This window comes from Nerophis ophidion, linkage group LG10 (assembly GCF_033978795.1).
Source record: "Nerophis ophidion isolate RoL-2023_Sa linkage group LG10, RoL_Noph_v1.0, whole genome shotgun sequence".
NCBI classification, from domain to species: domain Eukaryota; kingdom Metazoa; phylum Chordata; class Actinopteri; order Syngnathiformes; family Syngnathidae; genus Nerophis; species Nerophis ophidion.
Genome location: NC_084620.1, coordinates 7,378,801 through 7,405,774, shown reverse-complemented (window position 1 = coordinate 7,405,774; position 26,974 = coordinate 7,378,801). Strand labels below are relative to the sequence as shown.

The following is a 26,974-nucleotide window of genomic DNA, read 5'->3' as shown; positions in this document are numbered from 1 at the left end:
TATGTCAAAGTGCGGCCACCGCACAGGTACCATTTGGCCACCCGTGACCCCACATTGTAGAAAGAAGAGTTCCCCTGCAACCCATTACCAAAAATAGATTGTTCTGTACCTCTGTAGGAAACAGCATTCCAAAGTAGAAGAGCTCCACCTTCATGTGAGATTTCTACACATGATTGGATGCAAACATGTGCTATTTATAAAAAGTGTTCACATCTTTCTTAGGGATTTTATTTGGTGTGACTCCAGCGTGCACATGGATTTGCCAAAAAAGAGTTTGAATGCATTATTTACATGGACGTGGTGTCTCTTCCAAGGCAAGCGTGTAGTTCGCTCTCACGTCAAGAAAGGCAAAGTGCATCCATATGTTGCGCACATCATGGGAGATACTCTTTTGAAATGAGAAGCACACATAAGAGTGTGTGAAATAACACACACGTTTGATGCAGCGTGCCTTCAGGATCCCAACTATAAAACTATCGTGATTTTTTCTTTAATTATACAAATGTTGCTTCTCTGTGACTCACAGCCTTCTTGTTTCATCAAACATTAAAATGCTGTCTCTTTCCACTCTGTGTGACTTTGTGTGTTTTGTGTGGTTTTTCATAGATCGCGTGGCCCGCCACCCCCTCCAAGCGGGATGAGTGCAAGTGGGCGGGGAAGGACTTTTGGGTAAGTTTTGCTTTTTTGGGGTCTGACTGAAATGATGTCTGTTCAATGATGACACTCCTTGTCTCTTAAATGCTTTTCTTTGGAATGAAATTCATCACATTTTAAAGAACTTTTTTTTTCCATACTATAGAGTGCATCAATATTCAAGCCGCACTTAGAAGAAGTAAATATTTTTACATACAATATATTAGCCGTACTGGACTACAAGCTGCAGATACAGTATATACCAGTATGAAAGACTTTGCAAATGTTTATTTACATACCTTAATTTTTTTTCAAACGGTGTCTGTAACACAGCAGTACAACGGCTGATCCAACAAAACAGAAGTCATCATCATGCGGAAGCTAACTTTGCAATCAAACAAACGGACTCACCAACGCCACGGGGGGGTTTTGGTGAATTTATTGAGGAAGTTGTGAAACTGAAACAATACAAAGAGAATGCTGATGCAAGTTATTAATACTAATCCAGACACTCATAGACATGTTAGCATATTAGCTAATGCTAACAACGCTAGATTCCTTACAATATGATAACCCTTACAAATAGGCATGAAAACACCGACAGACATCACACATGGGACGCTCTAGTAAGTAGGAATTATTTTCGTCAGATTGTGAAACTTACAAACGTTGCTTTGATTGACTGTCCTCCGAGCAGAAACGCTATGGACAGTTTTACTCTTGGTTGGAGGCAAAAGAGGAAGTACATTTTCAACTCGCAGCACTTGCAGTTAGCGAATTCGTACAAACAATAACCCTCCTTTTTAGTCCTGTGTTTGGTTTTTTAATGAAAATTATTGAACACAAAACATTATGGAAATTAGCGGGGGGAAAAAACATCTATAAATTAGCCGCACCTTTTTTTAAGCCACAGGGTTCAAACTGTAGGAAAAAAAAGTAACAGCTTATCACCCAGAATTTACGCTATCTTATAAAACATGTAAACGTTCCTTGGAGTGATGAATGATTAATCCTTTTGAGCAAAAACGCTACGGATGAATACTTCCGGTTCAAGGCGCGAAACAAAAAGTCCAAATTCAACCTGCAGCACCTGCAGTCAGCGAACTCGTCCAAAAGATGGCGCCCTAGCGCAAACAATGACACACCTTTCCAGTGTCTCTGTCAGTGTAGTATGAAAACTATTGGTTGTACACAAAACAACATGGCCGTTAGCGAAAACATTTAATTAAATAAATGAGTCGTTCCGCTTTATAAGCTGCGGGGTTCAAAGCGTGGAAGTAGCGGTTTATAGTTCGGAAAATACGGTGTACTACATTAACGACACAACTAGATGAGACGCAATACAATCAGGGAGTGAGATAGTCGCTAATAAATTTGAACTGGGGGCGGTTCAAACTTGAGGTTCAAACTTGAACCTGCAACTTGAGGGTTGCAGGTTCAATCCCCGCTTCCGCCATTCTAGTCACTGCCGTTGTGTCCTTGGGCAAGACACTTTACCCACCCGCTCCCAGTGCCACCCACACTGGTTTAAATGTAAAAATTTGATATTGGGTTTCACTATGTAAAGCGCTTTGAGTCACTATCAATCAATCAATCAATCAATGTTTACTTATATAGCCCTAAATCACTAGTGTCTCAAAGGGCTGCACAGACCACCACGACATCCTCGGTAGGCCCACATAAGGGCAAGGAAAACTCACACCCAGTGGGACATCGGTGACAATAATGACCCAGTGGGACGTCGGTGACAATGATGACTATGAGAACCTTAGAGAGGAGGAAAGCAATGGATGTCGAGCGGGTCTAACATGATACTGTGAAAGTTCAATCCACAATGGATACAACACAGTCGCGAGAGTCCAGTCCAAAGAGGATTCAAGACACAGCAGCGAGAGTCCCGTTCACAGCGGAGCCAGCAGGAAACCATCCCAAGCGGAGGCGGACCAGCAGCGCAGAGATGTCCCCAGCCGATACACAGGCGAGCAGTACATGGCCACCGGATCGGACCGGACCCCCTCCACACGGGAGAGTGGGACATAGAAGAAAAAGAAAAGAAACGGCAGATCAACTGGTCTAAAAAGGGAGTCTATTTAAAGGCTAGAGTATACAAATGAGTTTTAAGGTGAGACTTAAATGCTTCTACTGAGGTGGCATCTCGAACTGTTACCGGGAGGGCATTCCAGAGTACTGGAGCCCGAACGGAAAATGCTCTATAGCCCGCAGACTTTTTTTGGGCTTTGGGAATCACTAATAAGCCGGAGTCCTTTGAACGCAGATTTCTTGCCGGGACATATGGTACAATACAATCGGCAAGATAAGATGGAGCTAGACCGTGTAGTATTTTATACGTAAGTAGTAAAACCTTAAAGTCACATCTTAAGTGCACAGGAAGCCAGTGCAGGTGAGCCAGTACAGGCGTAATGTGATCAAACTTTCTTGTTCTTGTCAAAAGTCTAGCAGCCGCATTTTGTACCAACTGTAATCTTTTAATGCTAGACATGGGGGGACCCGAAAATAATACGTTACAGTAGTCGAGGCGAGACGTAACAAACGCATGGATAATGATCTCAGCGTCTTTAGTGGACAGAATGGAGCGAATTTTAGCGATGTTACGGAGATGAAAGAAGGCCGTTTTAGTAACGCTTTTAATGTGTGCCTCAAAGGAGAGAGTTGGGTCGAAGATAATACCCAGATTCTTTACCGTGTCGCCTTGTATAATTGTTTGGTTGTCAAATGTTAGAGTTGTATTATTAAATAGAGTTCGGTGTCTAGCAGGACCGATAATCAGCATTTCCGTTTTTTTGGCGTTGAGTTGCAAAAAGTTAGCGGACATCCATTGTTTAATTTCATTAAGACACGCCTCCAGCTGACTACAATCCGGCGTGTTGGTCAGCTTTAGGGGCATGTAGAGTTGGGTGTCATCAGCATAACAGTGAAAGCTAATACCGTATTTGCGTATGATGTCACCGAGCGGCAGCATGTAGATGCTGAAGAGTGCAGTGCCAAGGACCGAACCCTGGGGAACTCCACACGTTACCTTAACGTAGTCCGAGGTCACATTGTTATGGGAGACACACTGCATCCTATCAGTAAGATAAGAGTTAAACCAAGACAGGGCTAAGTCTGACATACCAATTCGTGTTTTGATACGTTCTAATAAAATGTTATGATCAACGGTAGAGAAAAAGCGCTATATAAATATAATTCACTTCACTTCACAACTGAATAAGGGCCCTAAACAGAATTTTCTATGGAACACTAATTCTTAGCATTCGGTCTGCGGGGAATAAGACGACTCCGCTGTTTTCTAGTATTCTTCTGAATTCTGTATTTGTACCTTTTCAAGGAGGTTTTTAACAAAAAAGTTCTACACTATGGTGTACAAAAAATCTTTTTCACGCAAAACATGCTTAAAAAGCATGTATTTACGTAAAAAAAGCTTTCATATATGGATGCATCATTCATTATAACTGCAATTAAAGGCGCAGTAAAACGACATGTATTGGAAAATAAAGAAGGCATTGCACGTATTCTTTGTGTTTATGCATTGACTTTATTATTCATGCATGTTTTTAGTGGGAGTGTGTTAATCGACTCTGGCCCTCGCTTTTGTTTGCGTGGTAGTCAATGCGATCTCAATTTCACGCCTGGATGCGTGCCGAGTGCAGCGGCGTTTTAAGGATTATCCAGCGTTACATTTGTGCGACGCAGTGTTTAAAGAAGAAAATAAAAACCGTGTCCCCTTGAGAGTGAGCCAGTGAGAGCAGATGGAGGGGAACACACAGCCCAGGCTTTGATTGGGACAATGCTCCAACTTTCCAAAACATTCCTGCAGAAGCACGATTTACAGCAGGCGACGCTTCATATGCAGCAGCTGCGAAATGCGAAGGAGGTTGCGTGAGGTCTAAGATAGAATCAGCTCATCCTAATATATACAAACTTATTGTGTACAGTGGACGTGAAAATGGCTTTCACCACATGAAAAAAATATGAAATTGGAATGAATATTTTCCAGGAGCATTAGCAGAGTTACAGTGGGGCAAAAAAGTATTTAGTCAGCCACCGATTGTGCAAGTTCTCCCCCTTAAAATGATGACAGAGGTCTGTAATTTTCATCATAGGTACACTTCAACTGTGAGAGACAGAATGTGAAAAAGAAAAAATCCAGGAATTCACATTGTAGGAATTTTAAAGAATTTATTTGTAGCTAAAAACAATTTTGCCAAGTTAATTTGGCTCAACTGCCACTATTTCCAGTTTTTTTCGCTCAGGTTGTGACTTGTCATGTCGTTTATGATTTAATTTGACTTTTTCGTGTTTGACCACCGAACCATCAATCTGCATGTCCATCTTAAAGACTACCATTGATTTTTAACTCACAATAACTCATTTGGCCAACTTTTGGAGAACTGGGAGGAGGTTTTGACGTGAGAGTAATGTCGAGAATGCGTTCCTGCAATAATGCCCTAGGAAAGACACGGGGTAAAGTCATTAAGTGCATGCGGCGTTGTACAGACACGCATGTGCTGTGTATTTATGTATATTTATATATAGGTGTGTGTGTGTGTGTGTGTGTGTGTGTGTGAGCTGAGGTCAGCCGCAATACATCATGTGAGAACTCAACATCAGTCCTCTGGGTGAACTGTGAGAATGTTTAACACACCATTCGGTAGTCAACATGTCAATGCATCGAAAGTTAAAAAAAATGTATACAGTGGGGCAAAAAAGTATTTAGTCAGCCACCGATTGTGCAAGTTGTCCCACTTAAAATGATGACAGAGGTCGGTAATTTTCATCATAGGTACACTTCAACTGTGAGAGACAGAATGTGAAACAAAATCCAGGAATTTTAAAGAATTTATTTGTAAATTATGGTGGAAAATCAGTATTTGGTCAACCATTCAAAGCTCTCACTAATGGAAGATTTTGGCTCAAAATCTTACAATACATGACCCCATTCATTCATTTCTTAACACCGATCAATCGTCCTGTCCCTTAAGCATAAAAACAGCCACAAAGCATGATGTTTCCACCACCATGCTTCACAGTAGGTATGGTGTTCTTGGCATGCAACTCAGTATTCTTCTTCCTCCAAACACGACGAGTTGAGTTTGTACCAAAATGGATACATGGATGATACAGCAGAGGTTTGGGAGAATGTCATGTGGTCAGATGAAACCAAAATAGAACTTTTTGGTATAAACTCAACTCATCATGTTTGGAGGAAGAAGAATACTGAGTTGCATCCTAAGAGCACCATACCTACTGTGAAGCATGGGGGTGAAAACATCATGCTTTGGGGCTGTTTTTCTGCTAAGGGGACAGGAAGATTGATCCGTGTTAAGGAAAGAATGAATGGGGCCATGTATCGTGAGATTTTGAGCCAAAACCTCCTTCCATCAGTGAGAGCTTTGAATGGTTGACCAAATACTTATTTTCCACCATAATTTAATAATAAATTCTTTAAAATTCCTACAATGTGAATTCCTGGATTTTTTTTTCACATTCTGTCTCTCACAGTTGAAGTGTACCTATGATGAAAATTACAGACCTCGGTCATCATTTTAAGCGGGAGAACTTGCACAATCTGTGGCTGACTAAATACTTTTTTGCCCCACTGTATATATATTGGAGTTCTACGAAGATAAACGACTGTTATTAAGCTGTTAGCTAGCCGGGTGCTTTCCAACGCTAACATATTCTGTCCGTCAAAAGTCTGCGGTCCTAAGCGTTCTGTCTCCATTGTTTAATCAAAGCATATTTCTGCACATTTCCCCCTTAAGGGTTTTAGGTATGCTTTCAAACAAAAAGAATGAGGTCTGTGGTCAGATTTTGTTACTGTTCGGTAGACTGTCTGAGGCTTTCTCACTAAGCTAAGGGGACTCTCTGCTGGCTCCGGCTTTGTATGTAAATTACAGCAGTTACATGTTCATAAGACTCTTATTTGTTTGCATTAATAACTGGGAAAACTTAAATTCAGTTTACTTAACACGTGCACTGCGCTAAACAGCCTTGCTTCATTGGGACCATTGGGACTTGAGCTTTAGTTTTAGCGCCAAGCCAAACACTTACAGCAAACGGAACATCCAAGACATTCACATGCTTTAAAAAGGGCTTAAGGATATTTATGCTTTCTTTCCAAACTAAGTGGAACGTTTCAACTTTCAATCACGCTTACCTAAGTATTTTCATTGCACTTTATGGACTTTTTTTTGCTTAAAAAAAGTTTTTTTGTTTCTTTTCTCTTCCAGAAAGAGTGCTCCAACGTCATCCGTGTGCTCCAACCCTACAACCAGACCCACCTGTACATCTGCGGCACCGGGGCCTTCCATCCCATTTGCGCTTACCTGGAAATGGGCAAGAGAGCCGAGGTAGGGCGTATAAAAGACACACAACACACCCATGTATTTCTGCATGCGTTACAATTTTGATGTGACATTGATAGATTCATTAATGATGCGCCGTGTTTGCTCTAATCCAGGGGTCGGGAACTTTTTTTGCTGAGAGAGCCATGAAAGCCAAATATATTAAAATGTATTTCCTTGAGAGCCATATCATATTTTTTCACACTAAATTCAACTGAATGCGTGCATTTTTTAAGTAAAACCAACATTTTTGGAGTGTAATAAGTCTCTAATTCTTTTTAATAAAATTGTTATTTATTGAACAGGTGTGGTAGAAACGGATGGATGGATTAAATTGCATGAGACTGTCTTATATTTTGAACGTTATTTTTAACATCGTGATTACCAGCGGAATTATTCATTACTTACCGTGTTAAAGGGGAACATTATCACAATTTCAAAAGGGTTAAAAACAATAAAAATCAGTTCCCAGTGGCTTGTTGTATTTTTTGAAGTTTTTTTCAAAATTTTACCGGTCCCGGAATATCCCTAAATAAAGCTCTAAAGTGCCTTATTTTCGCTATCTTCGAAACCACTATCCATTTCCCTGTGACGTCATACAGTGCTGCCAATACAAACAACATGGCGGTTACCACAGCAAGATATAGCGACATTAGCTCGGATTCAGACTCGGATTTCAGCGGCTTAAGCGATTCAACAGATTACATATGTATTGAAACTGATGGTCGGAGTATGGAGGCAGATAGCGAAAACGAAATTAAAGAAGAAATTGAAGCTATTGAGCGAATAGCTATTGACGCTATTTGGCCATAGCGTGGGTGTACCTAATGAAGTGGCCCATAGCATGGCTGCCTTATTAGCATCGCCGGTAAAATGTGCAGACCAAACGATCAGGACTTTCGCATCTTGTGACACTGGAGCAACTTAAATCCGTCGATTGGTAAGTGTTTGTTTCGCATTAAATGTGGGTATCTAGTTTCAAATGTACATACAGCTAGCGTGAATAGCATGTTAGCATCAATTAGCGTAGCATGTTAGCATCGATTAGCTGGCAGTCATGCCGTGACCAAATATGTCTGATTAGCACATAAGTCAACAACATCAACAAAACTCACCTTTGTGATTTCGTTGACTTAATCGTTACAAATGCATCTGCAGGTTATCCATACATCCGTGCCATGTCTGTCTTAGCATCGCCGGTAAAATGTGCAGACACTCTGGCAAATTCAATGGGGGTCTGGCGGCAGATTTTTTGCCAGTGGTGCAACTTGAATCCCTCCCTGTTAGTGTTGTTACACCCTCCGACAACACACCGACGAGGCATGATGTCTCCAAGGTTCCAAAAAATAGTCAAAAAAACGGAAAATAACAGAGCTGAGACCCGGTGTTTGGAATGTGAAAATGAATATGGCGGGTGTGTTACCTCGGTGACGTCACGTTCTGACGTCATCGCTAAAAGACCGATAAACAGAAAGGCGTTTAATTTGCCAAAATTCACCCATTTAGAGTTCGGAAATCGGTTAAAAAAATACATGGTCTTTTTTCTGCAACATCAAGGTATATATTGATGCTTACATAGGTTTGGTGATAATGTTCCCCTTTAAGCAATGTCAGCTAACATTTATCTGAGAGCCAGATGCAGTCATCAAAAGAGCCACATCTGGCTCTAGAGCCAAAGGTTCCCTACCCCTGCTCTAATCAGTCCTTCCAGGATGTTGCGATGTCGTAATCACGACGATTCAAGCATTTTCAACCAATTCTTGTAAATTATGTGCAGCTTTGCAAATTCCCTGCACATTTTGCCCAATCTGTGTCATTTTCGTTAATATACTTTGTCTGGAAGCGGCATTCAAACGCGCATGTCAACTGTCTAATCTGTTTGATTCTTGTGTAGACCAAGCAGGGACAACAATTTATAACTATATATCAACTCTTTATTGGGGACGTCGTAGCGAAGTTTAAAGTTAAAGTTAAAGTACCAGTTATTGTCACACACACACTAGATGTGGCGAAATTATTCTCTGCATTCGACCCATCACCCCTGATCACCCCCTGGGAGGTGAGGGGAGCAGTGGGCAGCAGCGGTGCCGCGCCTGGGAATCATTTATGGAGATTTAACCCCCAATTCTAACCCTTAATGCTGAGTGCCAAGCAGGGAGGTAATGGTCCCATTTTTATAGTCTTTGGTATGACTCGGCCGGGATTTGAACTCACGACCTACCGATCTCAGGGCGGACACTCTAACTCAGGGGTCGGGAACCTTTTTGGCTGAGGGAGCCATGAAAGCCAAATATTTTAAAAACGTATTTCCGTGAGAGCCATATTATATTTTGGTAATACTTTGATATGGGGAACATATTCACCATTAATCAGTTGCTTATTAACATGCGAATTCATAACAAATTGGCTCTTAATTAGTCATTTTTAAGTACTTATTAATGCCTTTTTCTGCATGGCCTTATTTTACAAGCAGTAAGCCATTGACTAAGAGTCTTCCCTTATAACCTCAGAATTATTGCTTATTAGTAACCCTAACCCTTATATGTTCCCCTTGAGTCCAAATAACTCTTAATTAAGTCTTTGTTACTTAGAATATGTTCCCCATACTAAAGTGTTACCAATATTTTTTAACACTGAATACAACTAAATGTGCGCATTTTTAAGTTGGACTAACATTTTTATAGTATAAGAAGTCTGTTATTCTTTTGAATAACATTGTTATTCTGAAGCTAACAAATAATAAATGAAATACTTCTTACCATTAATGCGACTTCTTGGATTGATGGAATAAAATGGATGAGAATGTTTTTAATTTTTAACGTTATTTTTAACCCTGTGATTACCAGCGGAATCATTTATTACTTATCGTGTTAAGCCATGTCAGCTAAGATTTATCTGAGAGCCAGATGCTGTCATCAAAAGAGCCACATCTAGCTCTAGAGCCGCAGGTTCCCTACCCCTGGTCTAACTGGTAGAGTGGCCGTGCCAGCAATCTGAGGTTTACTGGTTCAATCCCCACCTTCTACCATCCTAATCACGTCCGTTGTGTCCTTGGGCAAGACACTTCACCCTTGCTCCTGATGGGTCCTGGTGAGCTCCTTGCATGGCAGCTCCTGCCGTCAGTGTGTGAATGTGTGTGGTAATGGTCGAATGTGGAAATACTGTCAAAGCACTTTGGCTCCTTAAAAAGGGGTAGAAAAGCGCTATTCAAGTACAACCCATTTATCATTTACCATTTATTGATCAAACAACACAATTGTTGTGGCCCTGTGGAGCCCAGACCTACTCCCTGTTCTTGTCTACAGTGCTAAGCCTTCTTGTTATATATTTAGTAATATATTTACATCCTAGTTAACATGTATTTATATATTATTTATCCAGGAAAATATATCTACATTTGTAATGTTGACCTAGTAAAGAAGCAACATTTGCATGTTAGAGATGTTGAAGTGTGATGATAATCTCTCATTCTCTCCCATTTACCAACAATAATTAACGCTATAGATCGCTCTTGACAGTTCACAAATCCTCCTAATGTGTTGGAACATAAATGAATGTTTAGGATGGACAAACGCTTTTCAAGTGTAAAACATATGAAAAATGTTTGCAACTTATGGAAGACAATAAGGAAGCCTTTAGTGGAGTTTGTTACTGTAATCAAATCATTACTAGGGCTGTAAAACTATTCAAATATTTATTTGTGATTAATCGACATATGTTCATAACTAACTCCAAATTAATTGCGATAAATTGCAGAAAGCTATCATTTTTGGTCTTTAAAAAGTTTACCCTAGACAAATATTTTTCAAATTTTTATTAACATGACTGGACGATTAGTTTGCTTTAATTAAAACAATGAGGTGGCGACTTGTACAGGGTGTACTCCGCCTTCCGTCCGAATCCAGCTGAGATAGGCTCCAGCGACCCCGAACGGGACAAGCGGTAGAAAATGAATGGATGGAAATGTTTTTTTAAACAGCTCAACATATAAAGGATACAAACACACTTTTAATGACAATATACAAAAATTACCTGCAGTGTTGTTGGTGTCTTGCCAGATTTTGTATTTTGTAAAATTCGGATTTTGTATTCCTGCTGTAGGAGCACTTACATCCAGCAGAGAGGAGCTACATTTCTATATTTAGATACCAGTTTCAAGCAATGAATAACATACAATGTGGATTGTTACGATCATTCTTTGATTGTCAAAGATGTTTGGTAATATAATCTGTGTTATTTTTAACTGGAATAAATGCTTTTGATATTCTGTACATTACGTGATGTACAAGTTCATAGTTTTCATATCTCTGCATGACAATGTCTTGTTCACGAGTGGGGGAAGAGTGGATCGTGAGATCGACAGGCGGATCGGTGCGGCGTCTTCAGTAATGCGGACGTTGTATCGATCCGTTGTGGTGAAGAAGGAGCTGAGCCGGAAGGCAAAGCTCTCAATTTACCGGTCGATCTACGTTCCCATCCTCACCTATGGTCATGAGCTTTGGGTCATGACCGAAAGGATAAGATCACGGGTACAAGCGGCCGAAATGAGTTTCCTCCGCCGGGTGGCGGGGCTCTCCCTTAGAGATAGGGTGAGAAGCTCTGCCATCCGGGAGGAGCTCAAAGTAAAGCCGCTGCTCCTCCACATCGAGAGGAGCCAGATGAAGTGGTTCGGGCATCTGGTCAGGATGCCACCCGAACGCCTCCCTAGGGATGTGTTTAGGGCACGTCCAGCTGGTAGGAGGCCACGGGGAAGACCCAGGACACGTTGGGAAGACTATGTCTCCCGGCTGGCCTGGGAACGCCTCGGGATCCCCCGGGAAGAGCTAAACGAAGTGGCTGGAGATAGGGAAGTCTGGGCTTCCCTGCTTAGGCTGCTGCCCCCGCGACCCGACCTCGGATAAGCGGAGGATGGATGGATGGATGGATGGACAATGTCTTAACCTTTTCAATTTAAAAAAAATATATATATATTCAGCCTGCTAAACATTCTGTAATTGCAAATCAATCAGAATAGGTAATAAAATAATGTACACAACAATTCAATCTGCCAGAAAACATTTATTTAGGTAGAAATATCACATATTACATTACAAAACAAATTTGACAAAGCACAATTATAATTTAATACAATTTCAAATTTTTTTTTTTTTTGATAGTTAGACCGGATGTGACACACAGTGCTGTTATTGTGAAGCCGGAAGTGTGTAATTGGTATAAGTGTCTTGACATATTTTGCCGAAAGTCTCCGATAAAAGTGACTCTAGACTTCCTCTCTACCGTCTTTTTTTCTGCTGAGCTTTTATGCCATCATACTAGAGCAGATCGAGTAACAATCTACATTTTATGTTTTTAATGCACTCCGCTGTAATGTAAACACATGAAGCTCCACCTCTACAAGCAGCAAAGGCGCCAGCCGGCGTTTGCGGAAATGACGTCATCTCACGAAGATTGAAGATAAAACGGTCTCGTCTTGTCCGGAGAACGAGTTGCCATGGCTTTGGACCTGAGATTTGCTTAGGTCCCCTTTCTTTGTGTATTTCTGCTCGCTATTCTCGAGCTTCTTGCTCAGCAATAACTGGAAGCCATTGCATTTCTCTACACTACGGAACAGACTGAGGGTCAAAAAGGAGTCAGGATGCATGCATGTTTATTGTGCGCTGTCTATCAATCAATCAATCAATCAATGTTTATTTATATAGCCCCAAATCACAAATGTCTCAAAGGACTGCACAAATCATTACGACTACAACATCCTCGGAAGAACCCACAAAAGGGCAAGGAAAACTCACACCCAGTGGGCAGGGAGAATTCACATCCAGTGGGACGCCAGTGACAATGCTGACTATGAGAAACCTTGGAGAGGACCTCAGATGTGGGCAACCCCACCTCTCTAGGGGACCGAAAGCAATGGATGTCGAGCGGGTCTAACATGATACTGTGAAAGTTCAATCCATAGTGGCTCCAACACAGCCGCGAGAGTTCAGTTCAAGCGGATCCAAGACCGCAGCGAGAGTCCCGTCCACAGGAAACCATCTCAAGCGGATCAGCAGCGTAGAGACGTCCCCAACCGATACAGGCGAGCGGCCCATCCTGGGTCCCGACGAGCGGTCCATCCTGGGTCTCGACTCTGGACAGCCAGTACTTCATCCATGGTCATCGGACCGGACCCCCTCCACAAGGGAGGGGGCGGACATAGGAGAAAGAAAAGAAGCGGCAGATCAACTGGTCTAAAAAGGAGGTCTATTTAAAGGCTAGAGTATACAGATGAGTTTTAAGGTGAGACTTAAATGCTTCTACTGAGGTGGCATCTCGAACTGTTACCGGGAGGGCATTCCAGAGTACTGGAGCCCGAACGGAAAACGCTCTATAGCCCGCAGACTTTTTTTGGGCTCTAGGAATCACTAATAAGCCGGAGTCTTTTGAACGCAGATTTCTTGCCGGGACATATGGTACAATACAATCGGCAAGATAGGCTGGAGCTAGACCGTGTAGTATTTTATACGTAAGTAGTAAAACCTTAAAGTCACATCTTAAGTGCACAGGAAGCCACTAAGATGTGATGTGGTGGCGACTTGTCTAGGGTGTACAACGCCTTCCGCCCGTGTGCAGCTGAGATTGGCGCCAGCACCGCCCGCGACCCCGAAAGGGACAAGCAGTGGAAAATGGATGGATGGAAAAAAATTATTGGCGTTAAAGGAACTTACAGTTAACGCATTATAATATTGTTAACTTTGACAGCCCTAATTATTACTATTATTGGTTATAACGAATTAAAGCAGTACAGTAATTTGACAATGCGCTCTAATTTAGTGCTTTTACTGCCATCTGGTTTCAACTTTTAAGTGTGGTGTAAAACGAGTAAAACATCACAGTATTTGTTTTTCCAATATTTGTTAAAATCCTGGGTTTTTTAAGTTTACAACAAACATTTCACAAACTCCGTTTCCATATGAGTTGGGAAATTGTGTTAGATGTAAATATAAACGGAATACAATGATTTGCAAATCATTTTCAACCCATATTCAGTTGAATATGCTACAAAGACAACATATTTGATGTTCAAACTGATAAACTTTTTTTTTTGTTGCAAATAATCATTAACTTTAGAATTTAATGCCAGCAACACGTGACAAAGAAGTTGGGAACGGTGGCAATAAATACTGATAAAGTTGAGGAATGCTCATCAAACACTTATTTGGAACATCCCACAGGTGTGCAGGATAATTGGGAACAGGTGGGTGCCATGATTGGGTAAAAAAACAGCTTCCCAAAAAATGTTCAGTCTTTCACAAGAAAGGATGGGGCGAGGTACACCCCTTTGTCCACAACTGTGCGAGCAAATAGTCAAACAGTTTAAGAACAATGTTTCTCAAAATGCAATTGCAAAAATTTAGGGATTTCAACATCTACGGTCCATAATATCATCAAAAGGTTTAGAGAATCTGGAGAAATCACTCCATGTAAGCGGCATGGACGGAAACCAACATTGACCTTCGATCCCTCAGACGGCACTGTATCAAAAACCGACATCAATCTCTAAAGGGTATCACCACATGGGCTCAGGAACACTTCAGAAAACCACTGTCACTAAATACAGTTCGTCGCTACATCTGTAAGTGCAAGTTAAAGCTCTACCATGCAAAGGGAAAGCCATTTATCAACAACATCCAGAAACGCCGCCGACTCCTCTGGGCCCGAGATCATCTAAGATGGAATGATGCAAAGTGGACAAGTGTTCTGTGGTCTGACGAGTCCACATTTAAAATTGTTTTTGGAAATAGTCGACATTGTGTCATCCGGACCAAAGGGCAAGCGAACCATCCAGACTGTTATCGACGCAAAGTTCAAAAGCCAGCATCTGTGATGGTATGGGGGTGTATTGGTGCCCAAGGCATGGGTAACCATTAATACTGAAAGGTACATAGATGTTTTGGAACAACATATGCTGCCATCTAAGCGCTGTCTTTTCATGGACGCCCCTGCTTATTTCAGCAAGACAATGCCAAGCCACATTCAGCACGTGTTACAACAGCGTGGCTTCGTAAAAAAAGAGTGCGGGTACTTTCCTGGCCCGCCTGCAGTCCAGACCTGTCTCCCATGGAAAATGTGTGGCGCATTATGAAGCGTAAAATACAACAGCGGAGACCCCGGACTGTTGAACGACTGAAGTTCTACATAAAACAAGAATGGGAAAGAATTCCACTTTCAAAGCTTCAACAATTAGTTTCCTCAGTTCCTAAACGTTTATTGAGTGTTGTTAAAAGAAAAGGTGATGTAACACAGTGGTGAACATGCCCTTTCCCAACTACTTTGGCACATGTTGTGGCCATGAAATTGTAAGTTAATTATTATTTGCAAAAAAATTATAAAGTTTAGGAGTTTGAACACCAAATATCTTGTTTTTGTAGTGCATTCAATTGAATACGGGTTGAAATGGATTTGCAAATCATTGTATTTAGTTTATATTTACATCCAACACAATTTCCCAAGTCATATGCAAACGAGGTTTAGAATATTGACATCAAATTCATAAAATCACAAGTTGATTCTGTTATTGAAAAACTTGAAAGTATTGCCACTGTTGCCACAATGTTTTGAAAACCTGCCGCAAATTCAGGCATCTTAGGCCACAACAATTACTGAAAGGAATGTCTAATGCAGAGGTTTTCAAAGTGTAGTTTTGGCCGCAACAATTACTGGAAGGATTGTCTCTAATCAATCGTTGCAGGTGTTTGTTGTACACAAACTCACTCTAAGGCTTGATTTTGACTTTTCCTCACACGCAGGACAACATCTTTCGCCTCACCTCCCATTTCGAAAACGGCCGCGGGAAGAGCCCCTACGATCCAAAAATGCTCTCGGCCTCGATTCTCCTGGGTGAGTCAGGTCCTGCGTTGATAAGTACGAAGCAGAGCCACTCTAACCATGACTCCTTTGCAGACGGGGAGTTGTACTCAGGCACGTCGGCCGATTTCATGGGCAGGGACTTCGCCATTTTCCGCACCTTGGGCGACCATCACCCCATCAGGACGGAGCAACACGACTCCAGGTGGCTTAATGGTAAGAAACATTGTCTGACGGACTTTGAAGCGCCATGTCCTCTTCCGGACATCAGATAGTCGGATTAGTGCCATGGTTTTGACCATTCCGGCTATCTTTCAGCATCCTAGCAAGCCACAAAAGGCCCTCCAAGCTTTGCCCACCCCCCCTCCTAAACCCCTCCTTCATTTTCTTTCCCACACGACTAATCCACTCTCAGCTGTTTTCCTGTTGTGGAGTCAAATTCCTCTTCTTCCTGCACCACCAGCTTGAAAAATCATACACATAAGCACTGCTGATGACATGTTAATAAAGCATCCAGACGCTAATCCTCATCCATCTTTCACTCGGAGTTGCATGCATTACTGTTCTGTAGTCTCCATTTATCAACATGGGGTTCACTTCAGGAGCACAATTTGGGGGCAAGCACTGGTTCAACACAGGAAGAGGAAATGGAACAACTTACCATATTTGCAACTTTAACGTCTTTCAGCATTTGAGGTAGAAAGTTAATCCAATAACTTGTGTTAGACTGGCTCCTGAGCACTGACCACTACCACAATAAAACTGCGGCCAAATGACCGTAAAAAAAACATCAAACTATTATCATCTACTAACTCATGTTCACATCGTCATCGGGCATATATTACAGCTGAGGAGAAGGCACAACTGGAACACAAGTCGATGAAGGATCACCGTTTGCAACACCGACACTCCCAAACTTAAAAAAAAAAAATTCTACAAATAACATTTTGGAGAGCATCATCGGCAAAATGACTTTTGTGTTTCTGCACGCATTGATAGTTAAGCTGGCTGTTGTTGTGTTGTGTTGTTTGGATAAAAAAAGAGATTGTTGAGCCATTACCCCCTTGTTTTTTATATATATATATATATATATATATATATATATATATATATATATATATATATATATATATACATATATATATATATATATATATATATATGTATATATATATATATATATATATATATATATATATATGTATGTATATGTATATATATATATATATATATATATATATATGTATGTATATATATATGTATACATATATGTATGTATGCATATGTATATATATTTATGTATGTATATGTATATATATATATATATATATATATATATGTATGTATATATATATACATATATGTATGTATATATATATATACATATATGTATGTATGTATATATATATATATATATATATATATACATACATACATACATACATACATACAGTGGGGCCAAAAAGTATTTAGTCAGCCACCGATTGTGCAAGTTCTCCCACTTAAAATGATGACAGACGTCTGTAATTTTCATCATAGGTACACTTCAACTGTGAGAGACAGAATGTGAAAAAAAAAATCCAGGAATTCACATTGTAGGAATTTTAAAGAATTTATTATTAAATTATGGTGGAAAATAAGTATTTGGTCAACCATTCAAAGCTCTCACTGATGGAAGGAGGTTTTGGCTCAAAATCTCACAATACATGTCCCCATTCATTCTTTCCTTAACACGGATCAATCGTCCTGTCCCCTTAGCAGAAAAACAGCCCCTAAGCATGATGTTTCCACCCCCATGCTTCACAGTAGGTATGGTGTTCTTTGGATGCAACTCAGTATTCTTCTTCCTCCAAACACGACAAGTTGAGTTTATACCAAAATGGATACATAGATGATACAGCAGAGGATTGGGAGAATGTCATGTGGTCAGATGAAACCAAAATAGAACTTTTTGGTGGCTGACTAAATACTTTTTTGCCCCACTGTATATATATATATATATATATATATATATATATAAATAATATACTATATACTGTATATTGTATGTATACATTATAATGTCTTCAAAGTGTGCATCTTTTTTATAAAATAGGAAATTTTTTTGAGGCTACAACACTAGAACCAATAATAACAAGTCAAATTATTTGTGTATTAAACATATTTGGCCAACAAAGCTAATTCTGATTCTGATTCTGATATTATTTCCGGAAGACAAAGTTCAAGGTCATTATCATTGTCATCCTCCATATGTTACAATGAAATGACGTTTCTCATACCCAGCACATTTAGTTTAGCAATGACAGTGCAAGGTAACAGTGATATAACAGTACATAAAGAGTATTAAATAAAATGTGTATAAATCAATGACTAAAATTATAATAGTTTTTTCTAACATTGTGTAACGTTGGGAGGCAATAGCAAACTCTAGGCCAGGGGTCCCAAACCTTTTTGAAACCAAGAGCTACTTCTTGGGTACTGATTAATGCGAAGGGCTACCAGTTTGATACACACTTAAATAAATTGCTAGAAATAGCCAATTTGCTCAATTTACCTTTTATATATATATATATATATATATATATATATATATATATATATATATATATATATATATATATATATATATATATATATATACATATATATATATACATATATATATATATATATATATATATATATATGTATGTATATATATATATATGTATGTATATATATATATATATATATATATATATATATATATATAAATGGGTATTTCTGTCTGTCATTCCGTCGTACATTTTTTTTCCTTTTACGGAAGGTTTTTTTGTAGAGAATAAATGATGAAAAAAACACTTAATCGAACGGTTTAAAAGAGGAGAAAACACGAAAAAAAAAATGAAAATAAAATTTTGAAACATAGTTCATCTTCAATTTCAACTCTTTAAAATTCAACCAAAAAAAATGAAGAGAAAAACTAGCTAATTCGAATCTTTTTGAAAAAACTTAAAAAATAATTTATGCAACATCATTCGTAATTTTTCCTGATTAAGATTAATTTTTAGAAATTTTGATGACATGTTTTAAATAGGTTAAAATCCAATCTGAATTTTGTTAGAATATATAACAAATTGGACCAAGCTATATTTCTAACTAAGACAAATCATTATTTCTTCTAGATTTTCCGGAACAACATTTTTTAAAAGAAATTCAAAAGACTTTGAATTAAGATTTAAATTTGATTCTACAGATTTTCTAGATTTGCCAGAATAATTTTTTTGAATTTAAATCATAATAAGATTGAAGAAATAATTCACAAATATTCTTCGTCGAAAAAAGAGAAGCTAAAATGAAAAATTTAATTAAAATGTATTTATTATTCTTTACAATAAAAAAAAAATTAATACTTGAACATTGATTTAAATTGTCAGGAAACAAGAGTAAGGAATTTAAAAGGTAAAAAGGTATATGTTTAAAAATCCTAAAATCATTTTTAAGGTTGTATTTTTTCTCTAAAATTGTCTTTCTGAAAGTTATAAGAAGCAAAGTAAAAAAAATAAATGAATTCATTTAAACAAGTGAAGACCAAGTCTTTAAAATATTTTCTTGGATTCGCAAATTCTATTTGAGTTTTGTCTCTCAGAATTAAAAATGTTGAGCAAAGCGAGACAAGCTTGCTAGTAAATAAATAAAATTTAAAAACTAGAGGCAGCTCACTGGTAAGTGCTGCTATTTGATCTATTTTTAGAACAGGCCAGCGGGCTACTCATCTGGTCCTTACGGGCGCCGCGTTGGTGACCCCTGCTCTAGGCTCTGTTTATAAAATAAAGAATAATGCGCGCTATGTGGTTTATGAGCATATATTATATACTGTATTAGAATATTAAATCACATTTTGTCTGCAGTTAACTTACAATTATTGGGGTTGATTGCAGATGATGTTATTGTCCTGAATAAGTGAACCTCCATCCATCCATCCATTTCCTACCGCTTATTCCCTTTGGGCTAGCGGGGGGCGCTGGCGCCTATCTCAGCTACAATCGGGCGGAAGGCGGGGTACACCCTGGACAAGTCGCCCACTCATCGCAGGGCCAACACATATAGACAGACAACATTCAAACTCACATTCACACACTAGGGCCAATTTTAGTGTTGCCAATCAACCTATCCCCAGGTGCATGTCCTTGGAAGTGGGAGGAAGCCGGAGTACCCGGAGGGAACCCACGCATTCACGGGGAGAACATGCAAACTCCACACAGAAAGATCCCGAGCCTGGATTTGAACCCAGGACTGCAGGACCTTCGTATTGTGAGGCAGACGCACTAACCCCTCTGCCACCGTGAAGCCCCTAAGTAAACCTCAGACGGTTAATTTTCATGTTTTTAATACTATCAACATAGGACCAGACAATATCTTTGCATTATGCAAATGTTTGTTTTGTAAACAAAATGGACACAAACACTCTTCACTCTTTTACACACACACGCTCTCTCACATATTCGTACTACTTTTGACACAGGCTCACTTTAAAAACAAATCTATTATAAATGACTAACCCTGTTAAAAAAGAAATAACGCTCTTCCATAAAATGTCCTTTTAGTTTCTAATTACTCGTCGAGACGCGAGGTTAATTTATGAAAGTGTGGATTTAACGGCTCATATTCACAACGGGGGAGCGCAAGGCGTTCATGGCCGAGGTCTCACACACGCAGCAGCCCTATAAATCTACTTCCCACTTATAGGCCACACTCCCCCAGCCGCCCTGCTCTTTTCCTCACAGCTACTCCAAATCCTAAACGGTCTTAAGAGGTGTAACACGGCACCGCTTGTTTCACTCCAGCACCGGCTCGTTTTTCCGCTTTCGACTAGAAATATAAACCCGGCTCGGCTTTGATTTCCTCCCTCTCTCAAAGCCGAGACAGGAATTCATTGAGAAGGTACACGGGACAATTAGAACCATGTGTCTGTGAGAGGAGGTGCTTATCTAGGATTTGGACTCTTGAGATAACGTATATAACACCACGAGTGACGTGAAATGGCGCCCTTGTTCTCTTTTTTTCCGCATCATTTAGATCCACGATTCGTCGGGGTGCACCTGATCCCTGAGAGCGACAACCCCGAGGACGACAAGATCTTCCTGTTTTTCAAAGAGAACGCCATGGACGGTGAGCACACGGGCAAGGCCACCATCGCCCGCATTGGACAACTGTGTAAGGTAACAAAAGAAAGCCAAATCATGTGTCAGTAATGTGTCCAATTTCAACAAACATTTTGTTGTAGTTTTTTTTTACACAATGTGGATATGTTCACTGTGAGTAACTCACTTGTGTTGCCAGCTGTTTAGACCAGTGGTTCTCAAATGGGGGTACGTGTACCCCTGGGGGTACTTAAAGGTATGCCAAGGGGTACGCGAGATTTTTTTCAAAAATATTCTAAAAATAGCAACAATTCAAAAATCCTTTATAAATATATTTATTGAATAATACTTCAACAACATATGAATGTAAGTTCATAAACTGTGAAAAGAAATACAACAACGCAATATTCAGTGTTGACAGCTCGATATTTTGTGGACATGTTCCATAAATATTGATGTTAAAGATTTCTTTTTTTGTGAAAGAAATGTTTAAAATTAAGTTCATGAATCCAGATGGATCTCTATTACAATCCCCAAAGAGGGCACTTTAAGTTGATGATTACTTCTATGTGTAGAAATCTACATTTATAATTGAATCACTTGTTTATTTTTCAACAAGTTTTTAGGTATTTTTATATCTTTTTTTTTTCAAATAGTTCAAGAAAGCCCACTACAAATAAGCAATATTTTCCGCTGTTATACAATTTAATATTACAGAAACTGATGACATAGTGCTGTATTTTACTTCTTTATCTCTTTTTTTCAACCAAAAAGGCTTTGCTCTGATTAGGGGGTACTTGAATTAAAAAACATTTCACAGGGGGTACATCACTGAAAAAAGGTTGACAACCACTGGTTTAGGCAATAGATAATACACCCATACAGCTATACAATTTATACACTGACTACTTTAAAGTCAGTTCCTCAAGGATTTCGCAGGCTTTTTTTGAAATTGTTCCAGCCTAAAATGACTGAATTTGGGACCTTTTTTTTAAAAAAAAAAGTTGCGACTAAAGTTTAATAGTTTTTAAGGTTATTTTTTTTTTCAACAACATGGAAGCAACTTTTGAGTTAATTAATTTTGTTATCAACTATTGAGGTGTTCTTTGTAACCTTAACGTAAAAAAGCACAGGAAATAAGCAAAAATTGGAAAACAAATACTGTATTGATATTTTACTCATTTTATACCGCAAAGGCTTTATAGTTGACTCCACTAGCAGTAAAGACACAGAGCTATCCATCCATCCATCCATCATCTTCCGCTTATCCAAGGTGGGGTCGCGGGGGCAACAGCCTAAGCAGGGAAACCCAGACTTCCCTCTCCCCAGCCACTTCGTCTAGCTCTTCCCGGGGGATCCCGAGGCGTTCCCAGGCCAGCCGGGAGACATAGTCTTCCCAACGTGTCCTGGGTCTTCCCCGTGGCCTCCTACCGGTTGGACGTGCCCTAAACACCTCCCTAGGGAGGCGTTCGGGTGGCATCCTGACCAGATGCCCGAACCACCTCATCTGGCTCCTCTCGATGTGAAGGAGCAGCGGCTTTACTTTGAGTTCCTCCCGGATGGCAGAGCTTCTCACCCTATCTCTAAGGGAGAGCCCCGCCACACGGCGGAGGAAACTCATTTCGGCCGCTTGTACCCGTGATCTTATCCTTTCGGTCATGACCCAAAGCTCATGACCATAGGTGAGGATGTGAACGTAGATCGAACGGTAAATTGAGAGCTTTGCCTTCCGGCTCAGCTCCTTCTTCACCGTCCGCATTACTGAAGACGCCGCACCGATCCGCCTGTCGATCTCACGATCCACTCTTCCCTCACTCGTGAACAAGACTCCTAGGTACTTGAACTCCTCCACTTGGGGCAGGGTCTCCTCCCCAACCCGGAGATGGCATTCCACCCTTTTCCGGGCGAGAACCATGGACTCGGACTTGGAGGTGCTGATTCTCATTCCGGTCGCTTCACACTCGGCTGCGAAACGATCCAGCGAGAGCTGAAGATCCCGGTCAGATGAAGCCATCAGGACCACATCATCTGCAAAAAGCAGAGACTTAATCCTGCGGTTACCAAACCGGAACCCCTCAACGCCCTGACTGCGCCTAGAAATTCTGTCCATAAAAGTTATGAACAGAATCGGTGACAAAGGACAGCCTTGGCGGAGTCCAACCCTCACTGGAAATGTGTTCGACCTACTGCCGGCAATGCGGACCAAGCGCTGGCACTGATCGTACAGGGAGCGGACTGCCACAATAAGACAGTACCCCATACTCTCTGAGCGCTCCCCACAGGACTTCCCGAGGGACACGGTCGAATGCCTTCTCCAAGAGCTACATTGGGGCAAAAAAGTATTTAGTCAGCCACTGATTGTGCAAGTTCTCCCACTTAAAACGATGACAGAGGTCTGTAATTTTCATCATAGGTACACTTCAACTGTGAGAGACAGAATGTGAAAAAAAAATCCAGGAATTCCCATTGTAGGAATTTTAAAGAATTTATTTGTAAATTAGGGTGGAAAATAAGTATTTGGTCAACCATTCAAAACTCTCCCTGATGGAAGGAGGTTTTGGCTCAAAATCTCACGATACATGGCCCCATTCATTCTTTCCTTATCAAGGATCAATCGTCCTGTCCCCTTAGCAGAAAAAAAGCCCCAAACCATGATGTTTCCACCCCCATTCTTTACAGTAGGTATGGTGTTCTTGGGATGCAACTCAGTATTCTTCTTCCTCCAAACACCACAAGTTGAGTTTATACCAAAATGGATACATGGATGATACAGCAGAGGATTGGGAGAATGTCATGTGGTCAGATGAAACCAAAATAGAACTTTTTGGTACAGAAAGTAAGTCTGAGTTATGCGGGTGGATGACAGTTTTGTCGTTTAATCAATAAAGAGTTGATATACTGTCACACATTGTTGTTCTTCCTTCGTCTGCTCAAGAAACAAACGTAAGTTTTGATTGGACATTTGATGTGTGCGTTGGAGCAACAAATCGACTGTCGAATATTACCCTTTTTGGACAAGATGTGGACACTTTTTATGTGTATATTTCGGGGGATTAGTTGAATTTGCATGAATTGGTACGATCACAACATTGGGAAATCCTTGAAGGACTGTAATGTATGCTCAGCGTTATAATATTGTGAAATCATACAGTCATAAAACTGCTTGGTGCATGTCATTTTGCAGAACGACATGGGAGGTCACCGCAGTCTGGTCAACAAGTGGACCACCTTCCTCAAGGCCCGCCTCTTGTGTTCCGTGCCGGGGGTCAACGGCATCGACACACACTTCGATGAGCTACGTGAGTGTGAACTGTAGATTCTCAGTCATCCATCCAGGTCATGGGGATCTGCCCAGGTTGAACCGAGGAAACTGGACTTCCAGTGTGTTGAAGACCTGGCACCTTAAACCCGAAAGGCTTCTTCAGTTTTTCATTTTGGGTGTGGAGTTTGCCCTAACTTATGTCTGGTGGGTGTGTTGCCTGAGGATTGTTGTTGCTTTTACAAGGAATGGTTGGTAAATGGCAAGCAAAGCAACTTTATTTATGGAGCACGATTCGTACACAAGGCAAATTAAAGTGTTTTACAGAAAATTACAGAAAGGCTATAAGGCTAAACATAAAAATGAAATAATCATAATTCGAATTACAATCATAGAATAAAGTCATCATAAAAACTATGATGATTCAAATTAAAATCAAAGAGTGTAGATAAAATACTTTCAGTTGTCATTGTTTTTAGAACATTGCCAACGTTGAGGCCTGTCTCAATGAACGTCCTGCTAACCAAACCCTGGCTTAATTGCACTTTTTTAATCAAACTTGAATTTAATTTGATGCACGTTTTGTAGGGATGTGAATATTTGGGCACCTAATGATTTCATCCGATTCTTGGCGTCACAATTTGATTCTGAACGATTCTTGATTCAACACGATTCTCGATTCAAACCGATTCTCGCAATGTATATTTGGTCAACTGTAATATTGATAATAGAACTTTTTAAAACAGGTTACAGGTTAGAGAAGTAACTTCTGGTTGTGTGGACATTGCCTAAAAGGTCTTCTTTTTCTTCAAAGAATATGTTTTTTTTAAAAAGATTTTTGAATATTGCAGATGAATAAGAATTGCGATTCAGATGTGATTCAATCAATCAATCAATCAATGTTTACTTATATAGCCCTAAATCACTAGTGTCTCAAAGGGCTGCACAAACCACTACGACATCCTCGGTAGGCCCACATAAGGGCAAGGAAAACTCACACCCAGTGGGACATCGGTGACAATAATGACCCAGTGGGACGTCGGTGACAATGATGACTATGAGAACATGATACTGTGATACTGATGATACTGATGACTATGAGAACATGATACTGTGAAAGATCAATCCATAATGGATCCAACACAGTCGCGAGAGTCCAGTCCAAAGCGGATCCAACACAGCAGCGAGAGTCCCGTTCACAGCGGAGCCAGCAGGAAACCATCCCAAGCGGAGGCTGATCAGCAGCGCAGAGATGTCCCCAGCCGATACACAGGCGAGCAGTACATGGCCACCGGATCGGACAGGACTCCCTCCACAAAGGAGAGTGGGACATAGAAGAAAAAGAAAAGAAACGGCAGATCAACTGGTCTAAAAAGGGAGTCTATTTAAAGGCTAGAGTATACAAATGAGTTTTAAGGTGAGACTTAAATGATTCGTTGTTTTTTTTTGTGCACCCCTAAAAATTAATTAAGGGGAAATAAATTGTTCAATGTATTTTTTTCAACAAAATAACACATTTAATGTAGTTAAACCTTCCCAACGTAATTCCAACCTGGGATCAAAGCCAGTATGATTGTCTTACAAATCAAGCTCTAACGTAGCACGCCATAGGCGTAAGAACACCTGAGGAAATCGACCATTATAGTCCTATCAGTGACAGAGCAGGAAAGGGCTAAGATTATGTTTGGGGTAAATGTCTTATGAAATGCTGTGTCATTCATTATTGACATTTTACATTCGCTCTTCATGCAAAACGGAGGCTCACTACAGAACGTGGGGCCCTATGTACAGCGTATAGAGAGGGGCGGCCATGCACAGAAACACGTTGTTCGCCTGAATGACGGCAAAATGACTCGTTTGTGGCGTTTCTTTCCATGGAATGGTACAATCTTTGGTGGCAAGATGGCGGGACATTGTTGTAATCAGGGTTTCATTAAAAAACATTCAAAGTCTTTAAAAGGATTTTGCAAAACGTAACGCCTTGATTGGCATTAAAATGCAATACATATGATGTCCATAGGCATTAAAAAAAGATATACAATTGCAATTGACAACAAAAAAAGACAACAAAACAAACCACCCAACCAGTTTTCCCAATTGGGGTAAAAGACATTGCACTTTAAGTTGTATATAATTTATTGAAGTGCAATTTTTGCTAACAGCTATTGAGAGCTCATTTTATTTTTTTAATAATTCAATTATTAACCTTCCAATTACATTAGTACAAAAATACTACAGTAATGAAAAATATGTTTATTGCGTTTGAAAAGTTTATTTGCATCGTTATTATTATGTTATGATTACATTAGTGCCTAATTTCACCACCGTTTATGTTTATGACAACTATTCAACATTGTTATTGTTTAACGCTTACAATTTTGTCCATACAGACAATTGTATGCTTTTGACTTTATATAATAACGATTTGCAGTCGGACATGGGCATTACATTGGTTTTAAGTTGCATTAAAAAGCATTCAATCAATCAATCAATGTTTACTTATATAGCCCTAAATCACTAGTGTCTCAAAGGGCTGCACAAACCACTACGACATCCTCGGTAGGCCCACATAAGGGCAAGGAAAACTCACACCCAGTGGGACGTCGGTGACAATGATGACTATGAGAACCTTGGAGAGGAGGAAAGCAATGGATGTCGAGCGGGTCCAACATGATACTGTGAAAGTTCAATCCATAATGGATCCAACACAGTCGCGAGAGTCCAGTCCAAAGCGGATCCAACACAGCAGC

The 26,974-nt window shown here is 40.0% G+C and overlaps 1 protein-coding gene across 1 annotated transcript in view; it reads left to right on the top strand.

Annotated features, from left to right (window-relative positions):
* sema3aa (sema domain, immunoglobulin domain (Ig), short basic domain, secreted, (semaphorin) 3Aa) overlaps nt 1–26,974 on the top strand; it is a 97,451-nt gene that overhangs the window by 49,532 nt on the left and 20,945 nt on the right. Inside the window, exons 3-8 of the mRNA XM_061912199.1 lie at nt 607–669; nt 6,885–7,004; nt 15,785–15,875; nt 15,939–16,058; nt 20,901–21,043; nt 24,150–24,264. Coding sequence (XP_061768183.1) covers nt 607–669; nt 6,885–7,004; nt 15,785–15,875; nt 15,939–16,058; nt 20,901–21,043; nt 24,150–24,264 — 652 coding nt within the window. The remainder of the gene's footprint in view (nt 1–606; nt 670–6,884; nt 7,005–15,784; nt 15,876–15,938; nt 16,059–20,900; nt 21,044–24,149; nt 24,265–26,974) is intronic.